This window comes from Budorcas taxicolor, chromosome 14, assembly GCF_023091745.1.
Source record: "Budorcas taxicolor isolate Tak-1 chromosome 14, Takin1.1, whole genome shotgun sequence".
In the NCBI taxonomy this organism is placed as follows: Eukaryota; Metazoa; Chordata; class Mammalia; order Artiodactyla; family Bovidae; genus Budorcas; species Budorcas taxicolor.
The window spans coordinates 45,545,546-45,567,855 of record NC_068923.1 but is presented as its reverse complement, the minus strand read 5'-3'; the positions used below and the strand labels follow the sequence as shown (position 1 = coordinate 45,567,855).

Here is a 22,310-nt window from a genome sequence, read left to right as displayed (position 1 = left end):
AGAATCCCATGGACAAAGGAGCCTGGTGGGCTACAATCTATGGGGTTGCAAAGAGTTGGACACAACTGAAGCAACTTATCATGCAAGAAAGATGGGAAGAAATTGGCAAAAGCAACTGAAATTAGAGTCCTTCTGACTGAAGTTACCAGAAGCCAAGCAAAGACGTATTTGATTTCCTTCCTGAATGACTGAGAGAACTTCACACACTTGAATCTATATAAGATGGAACTTTGTCCTCAGTTGAAGTTGGGTGGTCTATGTAACTAGACAGCCAATTTACAAACAGAATACCCTGACTCTTCACATGAATTATGACTTTCAATACATCCATATTAAGTTTTCTGAGTTACAATTATGTCTTTTCTATCAAAAGCTCTGGGTCCAAGCCAAATTTCCTGACTGGTAAAAGGATAAGGCGATTTTCTTATCCCTTCTTTTGAAAGACGGGATATGATTCTTTTGAAAGAATCATCTAGAATGATTCACTCTCCTTCCATGGTCCATCCACCAAAGAAAAGGACTCTGGGATGTCAGCAAAAAGGAACTGAACAAAAGCAATAGGAAAAAGATTCACTGAGAGAGCTTGACTAGGCTGCTTTGAATGTATTTTTTAAAGACTGATTGTCCTTGTGCTCTGGTAGAGAAGTCAGCAGAGTTAAAAATAAGAATCAATCTTGCTTCCACAAGCAAGGACAATTTTTCCTCAAAAAGTATATTTCCCTAACTGATTCTTCAGGGCGTGTTTATTTTTTCTTGGATACTTCCAGCTCTTTTTTATTCCAAAGGAAACTCTGAACACAAGGTACTTTGATCGTCCTTTTGCTTTGGTGAAAACAATAGCTTTTCTTAGCTTGCAGAGAGGTAATTTTCCTCAAATGTTGCTTTTTGAAGATGATTTTATCTGCTGCTATTTGTCAGCCAGAACATCTATTCATCCTGGATAAACTATCACAAAGAAGGACTTATCACAAAAATGTGAAAACTCATAGTCAAATCATTCTAATCCCCTTTGTTACCCTCACCTAAAAATTGAATTAAAATTCCTTTCATGTAATAATAAAATAAATATTAGACATATTACAATTTCCCAAGGGTAAACGAATTAGTCTTAATTCACATAGAAATAAGTATAGGCCAGATAATTAAATGAGATTATATGCATAAATATATCAGCAGCTCTATCATATTTTCAGAAAGTAACAGTGGCAAAGTTTAATAGAATTATAGCATTTTTCAAATAAAGAAGAGGTATGTTGCTCTCAAAAGTGCCACTATCATTTCTACTTTGTCTGATCTTGTCTCATGTGAAATTTATGAACCTTGGCTACACTGATGAATTTTCTTTAGAGAAGTCTCCAACAGAGTCAGCATCCATACCCTTCAAATGGCCCAGAATTTTCTGAATATAAAATGAAGTAGACTGGATCCTGGAATAAATTCAATAAAATGATAATATCCCACCCAAAGACCAATACATTGCAATTAACTGGATTTCCAATTCAAGTATTTTTACAGTACTTGTGCATGCATGCTAATTTGCTTCAGGTGTGTCTGACTCTTTGTGACTCTATGGACCGCAGCCCACCAGGCTCCTCTGTCCATGGGATTCTCCTGGCAAGAATGTTCGAGTGGGTTGCCATGCCCTCCTCCAGGGGATCTGCCAGACTCTGGGATCGAATGGTATCTCTTATATCTCCTGCATTGGCAGGCAGGTTCTTTACCACTAGTTCCACCTGGAAAGCCCCTTTACAGTACTTGTTATGTACCAAACACAGTGGTGAACTAACATGGTTGCCCTCATGTATACATCAGCACATAAATAACCTGCAGTTAAAAGAAAAGAAAAGAAAACACAGAGACTCTCAAAGAGTTTCAAAGAAGACACCAAGCAATTCCAGCTGAGGCAATCCCTGAAAGGTTCCTGCAGGAACACAGATTTGAGATGGGATGGGTCCTAATTACAGTAATTCCCCTACATAGGAACATCCTCCATTCCAAAAGCTCGTTTGTAAGTTCAATTTGTTGACATGTTCAACAAAGTTAGCCTAGGTACTCAATTAACATAATTGGCTATATAATACTGTACTGTAATTGGTTTATAATATGTTTCACACAAACAATACATAAAAAACAAAAACAAAAAATAAAGAAAACATTTTTAATCTTCAGTACAGTACCTTGAAAAGTACGGTAGTACCAACTACAATAGTGCTGCTTTCACACTTGCTTCCAGACATCTTGGGCTTGCAACAAAGGTACTGTACTACAGTACTGCACAGTAAGTACACAGAAGCAAAACCACTTGCAGAGGACACACTCACGTGACAGTGTACGCCAGACACATGGACCAACTTACGTGACTGGGCATGCAAACCCGCATTCACATCTTTGAAAGTTCACAACCTGAAGGTTCCTATGTAGGGGATTTACTGCCTATGCTTTCAGCACATGGAAATAGGGATGGAGTGTGTCCTGAGGGACAGCTGGGTTGAAAGAAGTGAGGAACAGTTGATGGTACAGGAGGCAAAGGAGGGCATACTGATTCTGTTCATCCATTTGTTTCATGCCTTTGTTCCTCCTGAATTCCAGCTTCCAGATGCTTTATCTTTTCTCCTCAACCCTTCAGGACTTCTACTCATTCTTTTCCCTCTGTTAATCCTTAAGGAAATCAATCCTGAATACTCATTGGAAGGACGGTTGCTGAAGCTGAAGCTCTAATACTTTGGCCACCTGATATAAGGATCTGACTAATTAGAAAAGACCCTAATGCTGGGAAAGATTGAAGGCAAGAGGAAAAGTGGTCAACAGAGGATGAGATGGTTAGATAGCCTCACTGACTCAACAGACATGTGTCTGAGCAAATTCCTAGAGATGGTGAAGGACAGGGAAGCCAGGTGTGCTGCAGTCCATGGGGTTACAAAGAGTCAGACATGACTGAGCTACTGAACAACAACAATTCTCTATGTTGGAAAATACTCCCTTCCCCACAACTTTACCTCCCATCCTCTCCCCCTTAAACACTGTAAATCCAGCTTCTCTTCCAGAGAAAAAGTCACTTACTGAATTCATTCCTGACTCTGATACTTGGTGGGGGTGAAAGGTGTGTCAAACACAAGTATCCTGCAGTTCCTTTAGTTTTATACAGTGCAAGAATATGACACCTAGAGTATAACTTTAATTTTGTAAACATACATCCTTTACCCATGTCAGATATAGGAAAGAAACCTAGTACACTTTTAAGCATTATAAACAAATTCAAATTCTTTGCAGATTTCGTTGTTTTCTCCTGCTACTGAAGAATCACTTCTCATATAAAACAAAATATACAGCTCTGAAATCTCCATAACCTATTGAAAATATATATAAACTGGATATACACATTTAGTTTACACCTAGTCTTAGCAAAACAGAAATATGGATGTATTTCAAGGTATAAAAAATGGATTTCAGCTGAAGATTGGATGGAAAGCAAATATAAAACTGCTATAGAAGAGTTCACTATGCATCTGGAATGTTTCCAGTTAACTAAAACAGAATAACTCTAAAATCTGCAGCTTTATAAAATGAAACAATTGAAAGACAAAGGCTTTATCTGTATTTTAATTGATATTCTCTCTCTTGCTTGCTCTCAGATTTTATGAAGTTCATACTCTTGTTGATTTAAGATAGCTTGCACAGCTTCTCATCAACAGAACCAAAATTTTCCATTTCAAACCGGAGTATACCATTTACTATCTAAACAAGGAATGGGAAATACTGTGTTATGAGTCAAAGACTCTGTGGGAAGAAAAAGATGGGGACGGAAGACAAGTGCCCGTAACTGAGCAGGACCTTATGTCACCGTCCGGGACAAATATCTACCCCCATGCCCTCCACCTGCCTCTTGCTTGTAAAAAAGGCCCCCAAGGCCTCCCCTGAGTTCCAAAGAATAAATTTAATCAGAGAAGTGAGAAAATGCAGGAAAAAAGGCAAACAGTCAGGAAAGGCAAAATATTACTTTAGCCATTAAATAAAGTCAAGGGTCTTTAGTTCCTCCTTGAGAACGATAGATAATTTGTTCTTATTCAGTTACTAAGCCATGCCTGACTCTTTGTGACCCCATGGACTGCAGCATTCCAGGCTCCTCTGTCCTCCACTATCTCCTAGAGTTTGCTCAAATTCATGTCCATAGATAATACCTCAAGCCATATCCCTGAGCTGTTCTGAAGATACTGACATGCTTAGCAGGCAGAAGAAGTAAACTGCAGACTGACCACAAACACATAACCCCAGACAGGCTGGAACCAGAAGCTGGATGACATCAGCTTTCGATCTCACCACCAACCAATCAGAAGACTGTACACAAGCTGATCTCACATCCTGCCATCCACCTCCCTCACTCTACCTTTAAAAATCTGTCCCTGAAAGCCATTGGAGAGCCTGGGCCTTTTGAGCATTAGCTGCCTGGACTCCTTGTTTGATGCTCTGCAATAAATGCTGAACCGTCCTTCACTACAACCTGGTGTCAGTGGACTGGCTTTACTGTGCATTACGCTAGGGGACCCAAGTCTGGTATGGTAATGAGCCTCTGACTACAGATGGGGTCAAAGCCTAAAGTCCTGCTTTTCTTTATTTTCTCATGCTGTTTGATAGCTGTAGACGTGAAATGGTAGTAAGGCTATGCCATTCTTCATATATGTCTCATACCAGGAGAACATACTCACTTTTTTTCCCTTCAAGGTAGAGAGAAATGACCCATTTTATGGAGATGCTATCATGGGAACAGCCAAACACAAGCATCCTTCTAGCCAGGCATTTCTCAGTTGAAAAAACTGTGCAAAATATATGACTCTGAGATTGATATTTGTGTAGCATTTCTTGCTAACCTAAACAAAATATCTATCATCCTTATACTTGTTATATAAAATATATTTTGGTTTTTAAAAAATTCTCTTTAAAGAAAATGTGTCATTCTATACCCAAAAAAGAACATACTTTAAGAGAATATATGCTTTCAATAATTTCCTTGTCTGCTTTCTATTAAGATGATGAATTTACATTGAGATACCCCAAATTATAAGCCCTAAAATATTCAGTACAAAGTTGCTACTTCACCACACTAATAAATGACCTTAGAAACTAATATACAACTTGTTTCCTTTTGATTTTTCTCTTTTGCTTTAACGCTGACTTTATACTGAAAATGGTATTTGAAAAAAGCTAATCTAGACGCCTCAACCTGAAAGGAGCACTTTATAGAAGAACACTGTTCACATTCACATTTATCTCATTAGTCACCATGCCGTGCTGCTTTCTGCCAATAAACAGGATACATTAAAATGAAAGGGTTTGGCAATGATAAATTACATTTATGTAAGGTGGGGAAAAATGAGGCTAATGGGAATGATGGCTTATGGCCAGAGTAAATACAAAGGGGAGTCTGAGTTAGAAAAGAGAGAATAAAACAGTGAAGGTAAGGAATGAGAATGCCCCTCTCTGGAATTTCGTGGTTAGAATTTCTGAGTTAGACACTTTACATGCTGTACTTCTTAAGAATCGGAAGGAAATCAGTCAAGAACATCATCTGACTTGGCACCAGAGGGTATATTTTAGAAGCAGCTGTTAGAAATTTCCGCTGGCTCAATCCTGTTCACCCGGAGAAACAACTAACCCAGGGTGTGTGCAGGCACTCAGTGCCAGGGCTCTGATGCACAAGGCAGACTCCTGAGGTATATGGCCTCATCTGTATTCCCCTGGAGACTGGAGGAGAAACAATCAGAACAGCCAGCTGGCCACCGCATGCTTCACTACTGCTTCCAGCAAGCTTCAACCATTTGAATTCTATTTGCAAGAGATGCATGAGATATAACTGGACAGCAGGAATTCAATAAAACATTTGCAATGGTCTCCTTCCTTACAATAACATCCAAACTCCTGCAATAGCCTACAGCCCTTACATAACCAGGCCTCTGCACAGCTCTCTCAACACAAATGACCCTTCTCAACTTGTCAGCATTGCCCTGGCCACTTTTATCTTCCTCAGGCAAGATAAGCTATTGCCATGACCCCTTTGCATCAATTTGCCACTTTGGGAATGATCTTCCCCCATACTCTGGCAAGACCATCTCCTTGTGATTCAGGTTCCTTTCAAATCTTCTGTGTGGTTAGTCACGTCCGACTCTGTGACTCCATGGACTGCAGCCTGCCAGATCCCTCTGACCATGGATCTCCCAGGCAAGAATACTGGAGTGGGATGTCATTTCCTTCCCCAGGGGATATTCCCAACCCAGGGACTGAATCTGAGTCTTTGGCATTGGCAGGTGGATTTTTTACCACTGCGCCACCAGGGAAGCCCTTCTTTCAGATAACACCTAATTAAGTTCTTCCTAACTAATCTGCTCTTTTAGTATAGCAACCAGTTTCAGATTTTCTCATTGCACTTTTCATTATCTGCAATACATTGTTTATGGATTAGCTTATTTGTTCATTTTCCATCTTGGTCATTCTCACAAGAATGGAAACCTCATGAAAATTCAATGAATAAATGATACAGAATCAAAGCAGTTGGAGGCACTTGATAATCAGTTCAGTCGCTCAGTCGTGTCCGACTCTTTGCAACCCCATGAATCGCAGCACACCAGGCCTCCCTGTCCACCACCAACTCCCGGAGTTCACTCAGATTCACATTCGTTGAGTCAGTGATGCCATCCAGCCATCTCATCCTCTGTCGTCCCCTTCTCCTCCTGCCCCCAATCCCTCCCAGCATCAAAGTCTTTTCCAATGAGTCAACTCTTCGCATGAGGTGGCCAAAGTACTGGAGTTTCAGCTTTCGCATCATTCCTTCCAAAGAAATCCCAGGGCTGATCTCCTTAAGAACGGATTGGTTGGATCTCCTTGCAGTCCAAGGGACTCTCAAGACTCTTCTCCAACACAGTTCAAAAGCATTAATTCTTCAGCGCTCAGCTTTCTTCACAGTCCAACTCTCACTTCCATACATGACTACTGGAAAAACCATAGCCTTGACTAGACGGACCTTAGTCGGCAAAGTAATGTCTCTCCTTTTGAATATGCTATCTAGGTTGCTCAAACTTTTCTTCCAAGGAGTAAGCATCTTTTAATTTCATGGCTGCAATCACCATCTGCTGTGATTTTGGAGCCCAAAAAAATAAAGTCTGACACTGTTTCCACTGTTTCCCCATCTATTTGCCATGAAGTGATGGGACCAGATACTATGACCTTTGTTTTCTGAATGTTGAGCTTTAAGCCAACTTTTTCACTCCCCTCTTTCACTATCATCAAGAGGCTTTTTAGTTCCTCTTCACTTTCTGCCATAATGGTGGTGTCATCTGCATATCTGAGGTTACTGATATTTCTCCCGGCAATCTTGATTCCAGCTTGTGTTTCTTCCAGTCCAGTGTTTCTCATGATGTACTCTGCATAGACGTTAAATAAGCGGGTGACAATATACAGCCTTGACGTACTCCTTTTCCTATTTGGAACCAGTCTGTTGTTCCATGTCCACTTCTAACTGTTGCTTCCTGACCTGCATACAGACTTCTCAAGAGGCAGGTCAGATGGTCTGGTATTCCCATCTCTCTCAGAATTTTCCACAGTTTATTGTGATCCACACAGTCTGATACCAAAACTTCGTAACAGAAAATTTGTTTGTCATGTAAATCGTTTACTTCTCTCACTGAGATGGCTTAATATAGTAAAAAAAAATTATAGACTTTAAAGAGAAAAAAGTCTTTAAGTCCTGTTTTCACCACTTATTATCTGGGTTAACTTGTGCAAATTCCCTTTAAAATAGAGGCTATAATATGGAACTCACTGGCTTATTAAATAATCTACGTAACTCACCTAGCATTGTGACTGACTTCTAATGTGTTCTTAAAAACTGGTAGGTATTACGGCTACAATATCTTTTCTTTTAAGGAGCAAATTTCCACCCGTTCTTTGCTATTCTGGAGAAATCTCTATAACTTCTGTGAAATCCTTTGTGTTTACCCTGTGCTTTCTGTGACAGCCCACTGGTCTTTTGTGCTGCTCAGCCCATCCAGGAACAGGCACATGACTCAGGTCTTGTCAATGAGACCAGGTATTTTGCTGAAAATCTTAGTTGGCAGGAGAGGTACAGTGGGGACACCTTCTCTTCTTCTCTAAATGCAATACTGGTCTGTGGTGACCACTTCTACCCAAAAGTGAAACGACTCTGCCTGGAAATGAAGCCCACAGAGAGGACAGGAATACCAAAAAGAGAGAGAAAGAAAGAGTATCTTGAAGCCCATATACCTGGATCCAGCTGTACCTGAAACACCACAGTCACTGAATATACTGGTTATATAAGCCATATTATTTTGTTTATGCCTGTTTAAGTTTGGTTTCTGAAACCTGTAATCTAAAGAATTTTAGAATCTAAAGCTTTCCAATAAGATAATAGTTTATCAATTTATCTACTTATGCTTTGTTTTAAAACCTTTTCTGATATCTAATTAGTAAATTAACATTTGGAATGAAACAGTTTTCAGTGAAAGTGTTAGGCTCTAGGAATATGAGGAACTAGTGACCCCTGAAGGTTTTTTTTTAACATGGACAATAACAGCCTTTAAAGAAATGGTCAAGGTCAGCCTCTGGGTCTGAAAACCGAGAACAGATTGTTCAAGAGCAACATCTGAGTATTTGAGGTTACAAGTAACAGGAAAAATTAAGGAAGAAATTAATACCTTTACTCAAGAAATCAGCAGGAAAAAATGGCATTATTAGGAATAAAGAGGAAGGTAATTGTCTTCCTGTGCAAAGGAAATTTAATATTCAGCAAGAAGGATAAATAGCAGGTAACTGCTGACAAGGGCATGTAATTTGTACCCAGTCTGTACTTTTAAAATGCTCTCTTCAGGAAAAGATACATTAAAACGTTTTCTTATGTTAAGAGGACAGCATGCAATTAATACATATGCTGTTTTTCTTAACAAAGAATCTTGAACATCTTGTCATGTATCTATTCTTGTTGTTATTGTTCAGTAGTTCAGTCGTGTAGGACTCTATGTGACCCCATGGACTGCAGCACACCAGGCTTCCCTATCCTTCACTATCTCCCAGAGTTTGCTCAAATTTATGCCCTCTTTTTTAAAAAATATAAATATACACTCATATATAGTGAGTGTATATTTGTATTAAAAAAAAAAGACCCATAGGTGTATAAAGGCTATGCCCCATCCCCACTTTTCTCTGCCAGTTACAGCTAAATAATTTAATGCAACTAAACATATATTTACGAGAGCTTTCTAGGCAAGATACTTTGATAAATGCAATGGGAGACAGCAAGATAAACTTACCCTGCATCTCAAAGAGCTTATAATAGAATAAAGAAGATAAAGAACCTATACACATAACTGTATCATCAGGGATAATAACTGAATTCTGTAACAGTCATAAAGTAAAATGGAAGAGGGGAAGGATGAGCTGTCACTCATTTAGCCTCGGACAGTGGCTCTGAAATTTGAGTGTGATTTGATGAGAATCACCTGGAAGGCTTGTTCCAACAAAGAGTTGCTTTTAACAAGCTTGCAGATGACAGGGATGCTGCTGGTCTGGAGGTCATACTTTGACAACTTCCCAATCTATGGAATTGGTTTTCAATTCTAGTAACACATTGGACTTCCTGGTGGCTCAGACGGTAAAAGCGTCTGCCTGTACAATGCGGGAGACCTGGGTTCGATCCCTGGGTCAAGAAGATCCCCTGGAGAAGGAAATGGCAACCCACTCTGGTAGTCTTGCCTGGAAAATCCCATGGAGGGAGAAGCCTGATAGGCTACAGTCCATGGGGTCGCAAAGAGTTGGACACGACTGAGTAACTTCATTTTTACTTTTCTAGTAACACATCAGAATCTCCTAAGGGACTTTTAAGGGCTTCTGAGGTGGTGCTAGTGGTAAAGAGGCTGCCTGCCAATGCAGGAAACATAAGAGATGTGGGTTCGATCCATAGGTCATGAAGATCCCTTGGAGGAGGGAATGGCAACCCACTCTAGTATTCTTGCCAGGAAAATCCCATGGACAGAGGGGCCTGGTGAACTGTATTCCATAGGGTTGCAAAGAATCAGACATGACTGAAGCGACTTAGCACATAAGGGACTTCTGAAAAACTGAATGCCCAGGGCTTCATCCTAGCCCAAAAATAAATGAAAAATATTTTATGAAGGAGACTATCCTAGAGCTGGACATTGAATCATATGAGTAGTAGCTTTATAGACAGGGGAGACAGGAAGCAGAAGCTAAGTGAAGTGTGAAAACTCAGGGGAGAAGGGAAATAAAGGGTATGGTTAGAAATGAGGAAAGCACAGCCTGTCTGGCACACAGGCAGAGAAAGGAAGTCTTGGGCCAAGTCATGAAAGATGTTGGCTGCCTGGCAAGGGAGTCTGTGACTCTTTTTGGTGGGGGGAGAGCAATAAGAAATCAACAAACGCTTCGAGTAGAAGAGTGACATGGTCAGACATGTGGGTTAGAACAACACTGCTCCTTGGAGATCGGAGATGAATGAGGATGCCAAAGCAATGGTCTAGTGGGATGCTGGTCTGGCGGTCATACTTTAGCAACTTCCCGATCTATAGAACTGGTTTTCAATTCTACCAACATATTAGAATCTTCCTAAGGGACTTCTAAGTCTTCTGAGGTGGTACTAGTAGTAAAGAATCCACCTGCCAACGCAGGAGACATAAGAGACGTGGGTTCGATCCCTGGGTCAGGAAGATCCAGTTTGTTTGCTCAAACTAGACTCAGGGGATGTATTGTCAGGGCCCACAGCTTCCATAGAAATGCTTTAATTTTGTATTCTTATTTGAAAGATAACCTATATTTTATCAGATATGAAAGCAAAAATTATCTTTTGTGCTAATGGTACTCAAATGAGAGGTCTTCACAAGATGCGACTTAGCTTCTTAAGTCAGTATTGCTTAGTCAGTGAGGGTGAAAGTCGCTCAGTCATGTCTGACTCTTGCGACCCTGTGGACTATAGAGTCCATGGAATTCTCCAGGCCAGAATTCTGGGGTGGGTAGCCTTTCCCTTCCCCAGGGGATCTTCCCAACCCAGGGATCAAACCCAGGTCTCCCGCATTGCAGGCAGATTCTTTACCAGCTGAGCCACAGGGAAGCCCAAGAATACTGGAGTGGGTAGCCTATCCCTTGTCCAGCAGATCTTTCTGACCCAGGAATCTAGACACAGTATTTGAGCTTCCCTGATGGCTGAGATGGTAAAGAATCACCAGCAATTCAGGAGACGTGGATTCAATCTCTGGGTTGGGAAAGATTCCTTGGAAAAGGGCATGGCAACCTCCTATTCTTATATCCAGTATTTCTGCCTGGAGAATCCCAAGGACAGAGGAGCCAGGCAGGCTACAGTCCATACGGTCGCAAAAAGTCAGACACGACTAAGCACACATATACAGTATTTAAGAACTCAAGACTAACTATTTTTTGCCCTGTGAAAGTCTATTAGATGTCTTTGAAAAATAACAATCTAGACAAGGCAATAAAATTAGAGCAGTCTAAGAATCATTAGGGTCTTCAACTAGATTTTAGGAGGAAAAGAAAATGAGAAATGAAAAAATACTGGGGGCTTTGAGGCTAACGATGATAAAATGATGGTAGACAGTAAAGAACATGGAAAAGGGACAGGCTTGTGTGAGGCAGGGTTAGCGTGAGGATGCATTCACAGTGAAACAAAGCCAGCCCATTGGTGGTGACCACAAGAACCAACTCCTTCCTGCACCAGGAATTTCAGGAATTAATTTATCTTCATGATTTGGCCATATTATGGACAAAACCAAAAAAAAGAAAAACAACAGTATTTTTTATTTACTAAGGCCTAAGGAGAAGGCAATGGCAACCCACTCCAGTACTCTTGCCTGGACAATCAATGGATGGAGGAGCCTGGTAGGCTGCAGTCCATGGAGTCGCTGAAAGTTGTAAGCGACTGAGTGACTTCACTTTAACTTTTCACTTTCATGCACTGGAGAAGGAAATGGCAACACACTCCAGTGTTCTTGCCTGGAGAATCCCAGGGACTGGGGAGCCTGGTGGACTGCCGTCTATGGGGTCGCACAGAGTCGGACACGACTGAAGTGACCTAGCAGTAGCAGCAGCAAGGCAGAACAAAGTCTTTTTTCTTTTAAAAATAAAAGTCATAATCTGTCAATAATTTTAAAAGATGACCTATTATCAGAGTAATTTATAAAAGGGACATACATAGGCTAATAATTAATTGAATATTAAAGCTTCTGAATTATAACACATTTCCCTTTCACTTATTGCACTTAATTTTTCCCTGCCATTGATAATGATATCAGTAAGATGATTTTTAGAGGAAAAACAATAAAGTGCAATGCTACTTGAAAGTATTTGAAAGTAGATACTTTTCCCAATATCAAGCAGTACCCGTTTTATTGTATCTTCTATGTTAAACATATTCACCTGTTGGTATAAGGTACTGGCTGTTTGTTGTTTAATGGTACATAAAGGAAACTATTTTACCTTTAAACCACTGAATCTCCTAGGAGACACTGCTATAAAAGATCAATGGTTTTATTTTCCTGATAATGGTCTGCTAAATATTTAATCTCTTGATCTTTCTAAGAAATGAAGACAACAGCATGAAAGTTTTAAAACTTTTTCTAACTTATTTGCAAAAAAAGAACCCATTAGCATATCAGAAATATTAAACCCTAAAGAGGAGGACTTTATATCAAAAGAAATATCATGATTAATCATCTAACGAATAATTGCAAAAGCTCTATTTATCGGCTCTCGATACAATACGAAAACCTTTTTTAAAACTGAACAATGACATACCTGAGCTTCTGGTTGTACTGTTTGACCTTTTCCAAGGAGGCTGCATTTATCTGAGCTTGAAATTCCTCCACCGAAACATTGTCTCTATAATAATATCCTTCCATGCTCTCCAGTGCTGTGAAAACAAGTAAATGTACTCTTCATGTGATTGTATAACTCAGTTCTCTACATTTAGTGTCATCTTATTATTAGCAAATCTCTTCCAAGTCGTGTCTGACTCTTTGCGACCTCATGGATTATAGACTACCAGGCTCCTCCGTCCATGGGATTTTCCAGACAAGAGTACTGGAGTGGGTTGCCATTTCCTTCTCCAGAGGATCTTCCCAACCCAGGGATTGAACCCGGGTCTCCCACATTGTAGGCAGACACTTTACCATCTGAGCCACCAGGGAAGTCCTTAGTAAATGCATTGAATAGCACCAAATATGATCACATATACAAGAAATATGGATCAGTTCAGTTCAGTAGCTCAGTCGTGTCCAACTCTTTGCGACCCCATGAATAGCAGCACGCCAGGCCTTCCTGTCCATCACCAACTCCCGGAGTTCACTCAGACTCATGTCCATCGAGTCAGTGATGCCATCCAGCCATCTCATCCTCTGTTGTCCCCTTTTCCTCCTGTCCCCAATCCCTCCCAGCATCAGAGTCTTTTCCAATGAGTCAACTCTTCACATCAGGTGGCCAATGTACTGGGGTTTCAGCTTTAGCATCATTCCTTCCAAAGAACACCCAGGGCTGATCTCCTTTAGAATGGACTGGCTGGATCTCCTTGCAGTCCAAGGGACTCTCAAGAGTCTTCTCCAACACCACAGTTCAAAAGCATCAATTCTTCAGCACTCAGCTTTCTTCACAGTCCAACTCTCACATTCATAAATGACAACTGGAAAAACCATAGCCTTGACTAGACAGACCTTTGTTGGCAAAGTAATGTCATTGCAAAAATGAAAAAGTAGGAAGTCAAGAAACACCTGGAGTAACAGGCAAACTTGGCCTTGGAATACGGGATGAAGTAGGGCAAAGGCTAATAGAATTTTGCCAAGTGAATGCACTGGTCATAGCAAACACCCTCTTCCAACAACACAAGAGAAATCTACACATGGACATCACCAGATGGTCAACACCAAAATCAGATTGATTATATTCTTTGCAGCCAAAGATGGAGAAGCTCTATACAGTCAGCAAAAACAAGACCAGGAGCTGACTGTGGCTCAGATCATCAACTCCTTATTGCCAAATTCAGACTTAAATTGAAGAAAGTAGGGAAAACCACTAGACCATTCAGGTATGACCTAAATCAAATCCCTTATGATTATACAGTGGAAGTGAGAAATAGATTTAAGGGACTAGATCTGATAGATAGAGTGCCTGATGAACTATGGATAGAGGTTCATGACATTGTATAGGAGAAAGGGATCAAGACCATCCCCATGGAAAAGAAATGCAAAAAAGCAAAATGGCTGTCTGGGGAGGTCTTGGAAATAGCTGTGAAAAGAAGAGAAGCAAAAAGCAAAGGAGAAAAGGAAAGATAAAAGCATTTGAATGCAGAGTTCCAAAGAATAGAAAGAAGAGATAAGAAAGCCTTCCTCAGGGATCAATGCAAAGAAATAGAGGAAAAGAACAGAATGGGAAAGACTAGAGATCTCTTCAAGAAAATTAGAGATACCAAGGGAACATTTCATGCAAAGATGGGCTCGATAATGGACAGAAATGGTATGGACCTCACAGAAGCAGAAGATATTAAGAAGAGGTGGCAAGAATACACAGAAGAACTGTACAAAAAAGATCTTCACGACCAAGATAATCATGATGGTGTGATCACTCACCTAGAGCCAGACATCCTGGAATGTGAAGTCAAGTGGGCCTTAGAAAGCGTCACTATGAACAAAGCTAGTGGAGGTGATGGAATTCCAGTAGAGCTATTTCAAATCCTGAAAGATGATGCTGTCAAAGTGCTGCACTCAATATGCCAGCAAATTTGGAAAACTCATTCGTGGCCACAGGACTGGAAAAGGAGTCAGTTTTCATTCCAATCCCAAAGAAAGGGAATGCCAAAGAATGCTCAAACTACCACAAAATTGCACTCATCTCACACGCTAGTAAAGTAATGCTCAAAATTCTCCAAGCCAGGCTTCAGCAATATGTGAACTGTGAAATAAGGTTAAACCAGTCCAAAAACAGATTAAAAATCTTTCTTGGGCTCAAACATTTGGCAATTATCTTTAGTAAGTAGGCAAAGGTAATTTCTAATTTAAACTGTCAGGACTTCCCTGGTGGTCCAGGGGTTAGAAGACTCTGTGCTCCCAATGAAGGCGGCCCAGGTTCAATCCCTGGTTGGGGAACTAAGATCCCACAAGCCACAACTAAGCCTCAGTGCTGCAACTAGAGAAGCCCATGGAATGAAGACCCAGCACAGCCAAGACAGATGAAAAGAAAAGAACTTTAAAAAAATTTTGTCTTCTATTTTTAAAAAGTTTTGTACATGTTTTTGTGAAGCTGAACTCAAACTTTATATATATTTACACATATATATTATTTATACCCAAACTTCATGGCTTCCTGCATGGCTCAGTGGCAAAGAATTTGCCTGCCAATGCAGGAGATACGGGTTCAATCCCAGGTTGGGAAAGATCCCCTGGAGGAGAAAATGGCAACCCACTCCAGTATTCTTTCCTGGGAAATCCCACAGACGGAGGAGCATGGCAGATTACAACCATAGGGTCACCAAAGAGTTGGACTCGACTAAATGACTAAACCACACAACATACATATATATAAATGCTTAAATGTATATATACACACATAGACACACACCATATATATACATACACATAGGTAGGTATGAGGTGCAGAAATGTGTATTAACATAATAAAAGTAAAAAATCTGAATTTGTTTGTCTCCATGTATATTCTCTTGCAGTTGCAACTAAATTATGAAATAAGAAGTATAGATAAAGAGAACTCTTAGAATACTACCTCTAATTCAATGGTCAGTTAATTCAGTTAAAAACAAATAAGCTCTGTCATGACCTTGAGGGGTAGAATGGAGGTGGGGTGAGAGGAAGGCTCAAGAGGGAGGGAATCTATGTATACACACAGTCGATTCACTTCACCGTACAGCAGAGACTAACACTACATTGTAAAGCAATTATACTCTAATAAGAAAGGGACCATTTATGGAGAAACATTAAAGGACATAAATAAATAAGCTAAAACATATTTATATATATGTAAAACTTACCAATAATTTCAAATGCCTTTGATTAATATAGATTTCTTTCATAACTAACATTTTTAGTTAAGTGTTTCTTCTTCCTTTAGACTTTACACAGTGGTATTTTTAACCTTTTGGAGAGGAAATGAATCACAGGAAAGTGCCTAGAAATACAAGATTCCCTTTCAAGAGGCTGCCAGCAACAGGAATGGCGATGGATCCAATTTGGAAATGCAAATTATTTCTCCTTGAACTTGTTACCACTAATGAGCCTCAATTTTCAGCAGACTAATTCAAAATGGATAAAAAAAATAATCTTTCAAAACTGCTAAATGCCATAGTCTCTAAACTAAATAATAATGTTTCCTCAAATTGACAAAAACATTACCACTTTGGGGCAAAGACAGAAAAGGCACTGCTAATTTTAGCTGTGCTGTTTTCTAAACTAATCAGATTTTTAGGGCATTGAAGAAATGACAAAATTTTTAGAGTATTGCTAAATTTAATTTTTTTAATGGCATTATTGGTCTATAACTGAGCAAATTATTTGTGGAAAATTAGAGAGAAATCTTCCTAACATTTACTTCAGTACAGAAAATTGAATTTGTGGGCTTCTTTCAAGGATTATTTATTTGTTTATTCCTTATGAATTCTGCATTCATTAGAATATTTGCAACTGGTTCAGTAAGCTTCTGGGTCTGCATACACACAAGAAATACAAGGAGGTCTCCCTGATAAAACAATCCTCAAATATATGTGACATTCCCTTCCATTGAGTGTTATTTGTGAAAGGCCACTATTCCAGGAAGATTCAGCCTATCAATAGTCATATTTCACTGTGAATTCCTCTTCTGAGTTATAAAGCTAATAGTGAAAACCCTTGCATTGGAGTAAAACCATAACTTCCACTGCTTAGTAGCTGTGTGACCTTGGACATGTTAATTACTATCTGAGATCCTCCAGGTTTCTTATTTGTGAAATGGAAAACACGACCACCTACTAATAAAGGTACTTGGGAAACAATTACATTAAATAATAGTAATTAAGACAGCCCATGGCTTTTCTTATCACTTACTGAATGTATTTCGTGCGCGAGGTGCCCAGTGCCCCACAAGCATGAGCTACTTCTATTTCCACAACACGAGGAGATGATGGAGGAGTGAGCCTAGCCAAACAGGAAGTCTGGTTCCAACTAAGAGGAGGTTCCACGCAAGGATGCTTCAGTTTGTGATTTAAGGCCAGGAAGATTGGAAGGTGACACTAGGAAGGGGTAATGAGACAGGAGGCAGGGGGTTGACAGTGCGAGGGAACAAGAAAACCTCTGGGATCTAGTTTCTATAAAGTCTTGATGACTCAGCTTTGTCCAGAATGTCCAGTCCTGCTCCAAAAGCTTGTTACAAATAGAGAAGCAAATGTTCCTTATATTTCTTAAGATATTTTCAAATTCACAACAGTTAAAATTCACAATTATATAAATTTAAAAACAATAAGAAAAGAGTTTAACAATGTTGCCAGGAGTCTCAACAATATAGGGAAATGAACAACAAAAAAAGGAGTTTTATGTTTAAAAAGTAAACTTAGCATGGCAAAGTAGAGGAAGGAAAACAACATTCCCTGTTTTAGGTGAACAACTTGGTCATATTTTTTAAAAAAGAAAATAGAATGACATATACCAAACTAAATTTGTATTCTCAGCAGGAAAAAATGTTACATATATACTAAAATCCAAACTTCAAAGTCTGACCCTTCCTTAGCATTTCCTTCTCTAATTTCTTAATTAGACAATTAAGTCTAACTGGTACAGACATAGTTGGTTGAATAGTCTTGACATACTTGGTGGAATAAATATTTTAAAATAGTACCAGCATATTTGGTTGAATAAACATTAACTTACTTAAGAGCACTTCATTGAAAGCAATATTCAAAACACGACTTGAGTTTGTTAGCTTGTTTTAGTCCTACTACTTTTGAATTAGAAGCAAAACATTATTTTAAAAGCAGGTATAGCCAGCAAAAAAAAAAAAGTTTGAGAAAATTATAGATTAAATTATCTAAGACTGAAAATGAGCCTCTCTTCCACTCACTCAAAATACATTTCACGGCTTTTCCAAGAAAAGGATTGATCAGAAAAAAAATATAGAGCCTCTGAGTAACAATTTTAAGAATAGTTTCAACTAACACCCTCTTCTGATAGCACAGAAGAATTGCACTGGTTAAAAAAGACACTACATATGGACTGTTACAAATCCCCAGAAATGGTCAGAATTCTTCAGAACCGGTCACAGCGTTTGTAAAGAAGGCAAGTTTTGTCTGTTACGGAAAGGCTGTGCTGCCTTGTAAAGAGATGTGGGTGCTCACGCTCATAAAGACCCACTCTTAACTTTCAGGAAATTTCAGTTCTGGGAACTGTTCCTTCCTTTCTAAAAAGCTATTACATATTCTGATTATACATACTCTGCAAAACCCCAATGGAAAGCTAAAGGATGCATCTTTTAAAGAAACTTAAGAAGAGTTTTCCAGGAAAACAAAAAAAAAATGTAACTTAGAAACTGACAGTGTTTATAACAGACTGCTCCCTTTTATTTAAAAGAGAGAGATCACTCAAGTTTCTAGGTGATTTTAATTATGTTCAGAGAGGTAACATCTTTTTTTTTTTTTGAGGTAATACCTTTTCAAGAAGTCAGGAGCAACAGTTTTGGGTGCCAGCTTTTTGCACAGGAAGAAACCAAATATCCTAAGAATGTGCTTGTGGAGAAAGAACCAGCATCAAATATTCCATTTAGTTTAAGGAAAATTACTATCAGAGACCCAGGCAGTACACACTTAACACTTTACAAGAAAGGAATGCTATATTGCTGGGCACAATATATACCTAAAACAACAACAACAACAGCTTTCATGTCATGTGCCAAAGAAGTAGAATACAGAGATCCAAGAACCTGCCTCCAAAGGTTCTTCCCGAGCTAGGGATTGAACCCATGTCTCCTGCATCTCCTGCAGTGGCAGGATACTTTACTACTGAGCCACTTGGGAAGCCCCCCAGTTTTTCCCATTAACATGTTGCTAAATTGTCCTCCCAGGAACGGAGGCCCATCACAGTCATGAAGGACACCCTCCCTAGACAAAGGAATGGATCTGAAGATGCAAGATGTGAACTACGGCAGATGTTCTAGAGCTACCCACTCGCATCCCCTTTCCAAAACAAAGGGCTTATTCTCCAGCTGCTCTGACTGTCAGAAGCCATCCCTCAGCGGTCAGCTCTCTAGGGCATCTTCAGCCTGTGCTGATAACAACTGTCCAGCCGAAATTACATTTTCTCTGTGTAGCCAGAGTCCTAATGATCTAACCATGTAGAAGCAAAAAGGCTCAGTTCTCATTGCCCCAGCTCCCCAGAACCTAGAAGTGTCAACACCGTGAAATGGATTCAGCTGATTAAGCAAAGGTGAACTGGATACCTGCATGTGTGTGTGTGCTGTCGTGTCTGACTCTTTGCAACCCCATGGACCGTAGCCCGCCAGGCTTCTCTGTCCATGGAAATTTCCAGGCAAGAATACTGGAGTGGGTTGCCATTTTCTCCTCCAGGGGATCTTCTAGACCCAGGGATCGAACTTTCAGCTCTTGCGTCTTTGCACTGGCAGGGGGACTTGTTTTTAATTGGAGGATAATTACTTTACAATATTGTGATGATTTCTGCCATATGTCAACATGAATTGGCCATAAGTAAACATGTCCTCTCCACCCTCCCGCCTTCCTCCTCACCCCATCTCTCCAGGATGTTACAGAGCCATGGCTTTGGGTGCTCTACGTGAGACATCAAACTCCCACTGGCTGTCTATTTTACATATGGTGAAAAAATGGGCAATGTCACTCACCATTGGAGAAGTGCCAATCAAAACCTCGAGGAGGCAGGCAGTTTCTTTACCACTGCACCACCAGGAGTCTGTATAATTGCACAGTGATTTATAATCCACATCACACTGTGCTTTCTCACTCCTGAGGGACATTAGAATCACCTGGAGAGCTTCTGAAATACACTGACACTTGAGCCCCACCTCCCAGAGATTCTGACTTCATTGGTTTGGTATGGGACCAAGCACGGGTGTTTTCTAAAATGTTCCCAAAATGACTGAAGGGCAGCCAGCATTGAGAAGCACTGCAAGACTGCATGATAGTAAGCCAGGCACCCTGGGTGTCTATCTCCCTTGAACTCCCATTTTCACTCAGTTTATAGTCACTTGCTTTATCCAAGGGCTCATGAATCCCATCAGGATTCATTGTCTGGCTTGTAGGAAGTAATTTTAGAAGATTGCTTCACTGTGATCTCCAACTTCTAGTGTTTTGGTTACGCTTTGTGTTGACTTTTCTGTCTGGCTGTTTCTGTGTTCCTAACCTTGGAAATCTGTCTTTTTGTCATTTGGGCTGCCTAGATTCTTGTTCTTCAGCAGCTCTGGTTTTCAGCAATAGATGTTCCCTGGCGACTCTTTGTGACCCCATGGTGTGTAGCCCATCAGGCTCCTTAGTCCATGGGATTTTCCAGGCATGAATACTGGAGTGGGTTGCCATTCCCTTCTCCAGGAGATCTTCCTGACTCAGGGATCGAACCCAGGTCTCCCACATTGTAAGCAAACGCTTTACCATCTGAGCTACCAGGGAAGCCAGAGTGTACCTTACTTGCCTCCAACTCTGGAATTCCTGATTTACTAGTTGGTCTGATCTCTGCAGGGTGCCCCATACATCACAGTACCCTCCTCTGCCCAAGGATCCACGGAGACAAGAAAAATAACAAGTCAGGACATTTGCTTCTTCTTATAAGTATCTTGTCCTTGGTACCATATATTTGTGTGCTTCCCAGGTGGCTCAGTGGTAAAGAATCCAGCAGCGAATGCAGGAGACGCAGGTTCTATCCCTGGGTCGGGAAGAAGGAAATGGCAACCCCCTCCAGTATTGTTGCCTGGGAAATCCCATGGACAGAGGAGCCTGGTAGGCTACAGTCCACAGGGTCACAAAAGAGCCAGACACAACTTAGCGACTAAACAACAACAAGCCATTTACTTATATGGGCCATATAGTTAGGAAGACTTCCCAGGTGGCGCTAGTGGTAAGAAAACTTGCCTGCAACGCAGGAGACATAAGAGACGTAGGTTCGATCCGTGGGTTGGGAAGTTCCCGTGGAGGTGGGCACAGCAACCCACTCTTGTATTCTTGCCTGGAGAATCCCACAGACAGAGGAGCCTGGTGAGCTGCAGCCCATCGGGTTGCAAAGAGTTGGACACAACAAGCGATTCTGCACGCATGCACAGATAGGAGGGCTGATTCTAATACATTTCCTAGGAAATTTTTAAATTCATCCACTTTACTCTTTTTTATTTGCTAGCAAAGATTCATGTACCCACAAAACGAAAACCCTTCAAATAAACTTTCATCCCAGGAATAGACTCTATTTGGAATCCCTTCCATTTACCACCACTTTCAATTACCAGATGGTAATCTCTACTCAAGCTGGGGCTGAATTTCCTGTGCTTCTCTCCGAGCTGATGAAAACTCAGAAGAACTAACGATTCCTCATGGGAGTTCTGTGAGTGCAGAGGAACCTCTGCATCTCCTTTAAATAAACAACCTTATCACTGACAGATTGTTAATGAGACAGACTCCCTTTCAGTCTTCTTTACCTATCTGTGACCTTCATGGCAGAAGAATTTCTGCTATTGCCTCTTCAAATCATTTTTCATATTTTACTGCTGTGTGAATACTAAAACCTAATGTTTGCGAAAGCTTTCCTTTAAATTACATTGTAAAAACAATATTGTATTCACTGAAATCATATATATTTAGGGATTCTTTTTAAATTAGCTTTAGCCACAATTATAAAATAGAGACTCTTTGCAAAATAATTCTTTCCCTGTGCATATTGGCTGTTGGGTATGAATATTCAGCTATTTATGGTTGTGTGTCACAAATGTAATCACTTTTTTAGAAGAGATGATTAATGCCATCTGTCATCTCAAGAATGACTTCAAAGACAAAATTTTTAAAAAGAGAGAAAGAAAGGAAATGAAAGGAATGTCTTTTAACAAGTGCATGGCCTGCTTAAAAGCTCTAAAAGTGAACATTCCAGACCAGTAGCCTTTTCTTTCTTCTAAATCTTACAATCTCTGTAATACCTTTTCACATATTTTAGGCTAACCTATTCTCCTAGCCTAGTTCCAAAGGTGTATTTTTGCTCAATTTCCTTTTTATTTCTTTTCATTGTAGATTCTGTTCACCTATATGGACTCTA

General features: G+C 40.1%; 1 protein-coding gene across 1 annotated transcript in view; it reads right to left on the bottom strand.

Annotated features, from left to right (window-relative positions):
- The window catches only part of PREX2 (phosphatidylinositol-3,4,5-trisphosphate dependent Rac exchange factor 2), a 296,906-nt gene that overhangs the window by 52,050 nt on the left and 222,546 nt on the right, over positions 1-22,310 (bottom strand). Inside the window, exon 35 of the mRNA XM_052651670.1 lies at positions 12,823-12,937. Within this exon, the coding sequence (XP_052507630.1) occupies positions 12,823-12,937 (115 nt within the window). The remainder of the gene's footprint in view (positions 1-12,822; positions 12,938-22,310) is intronic.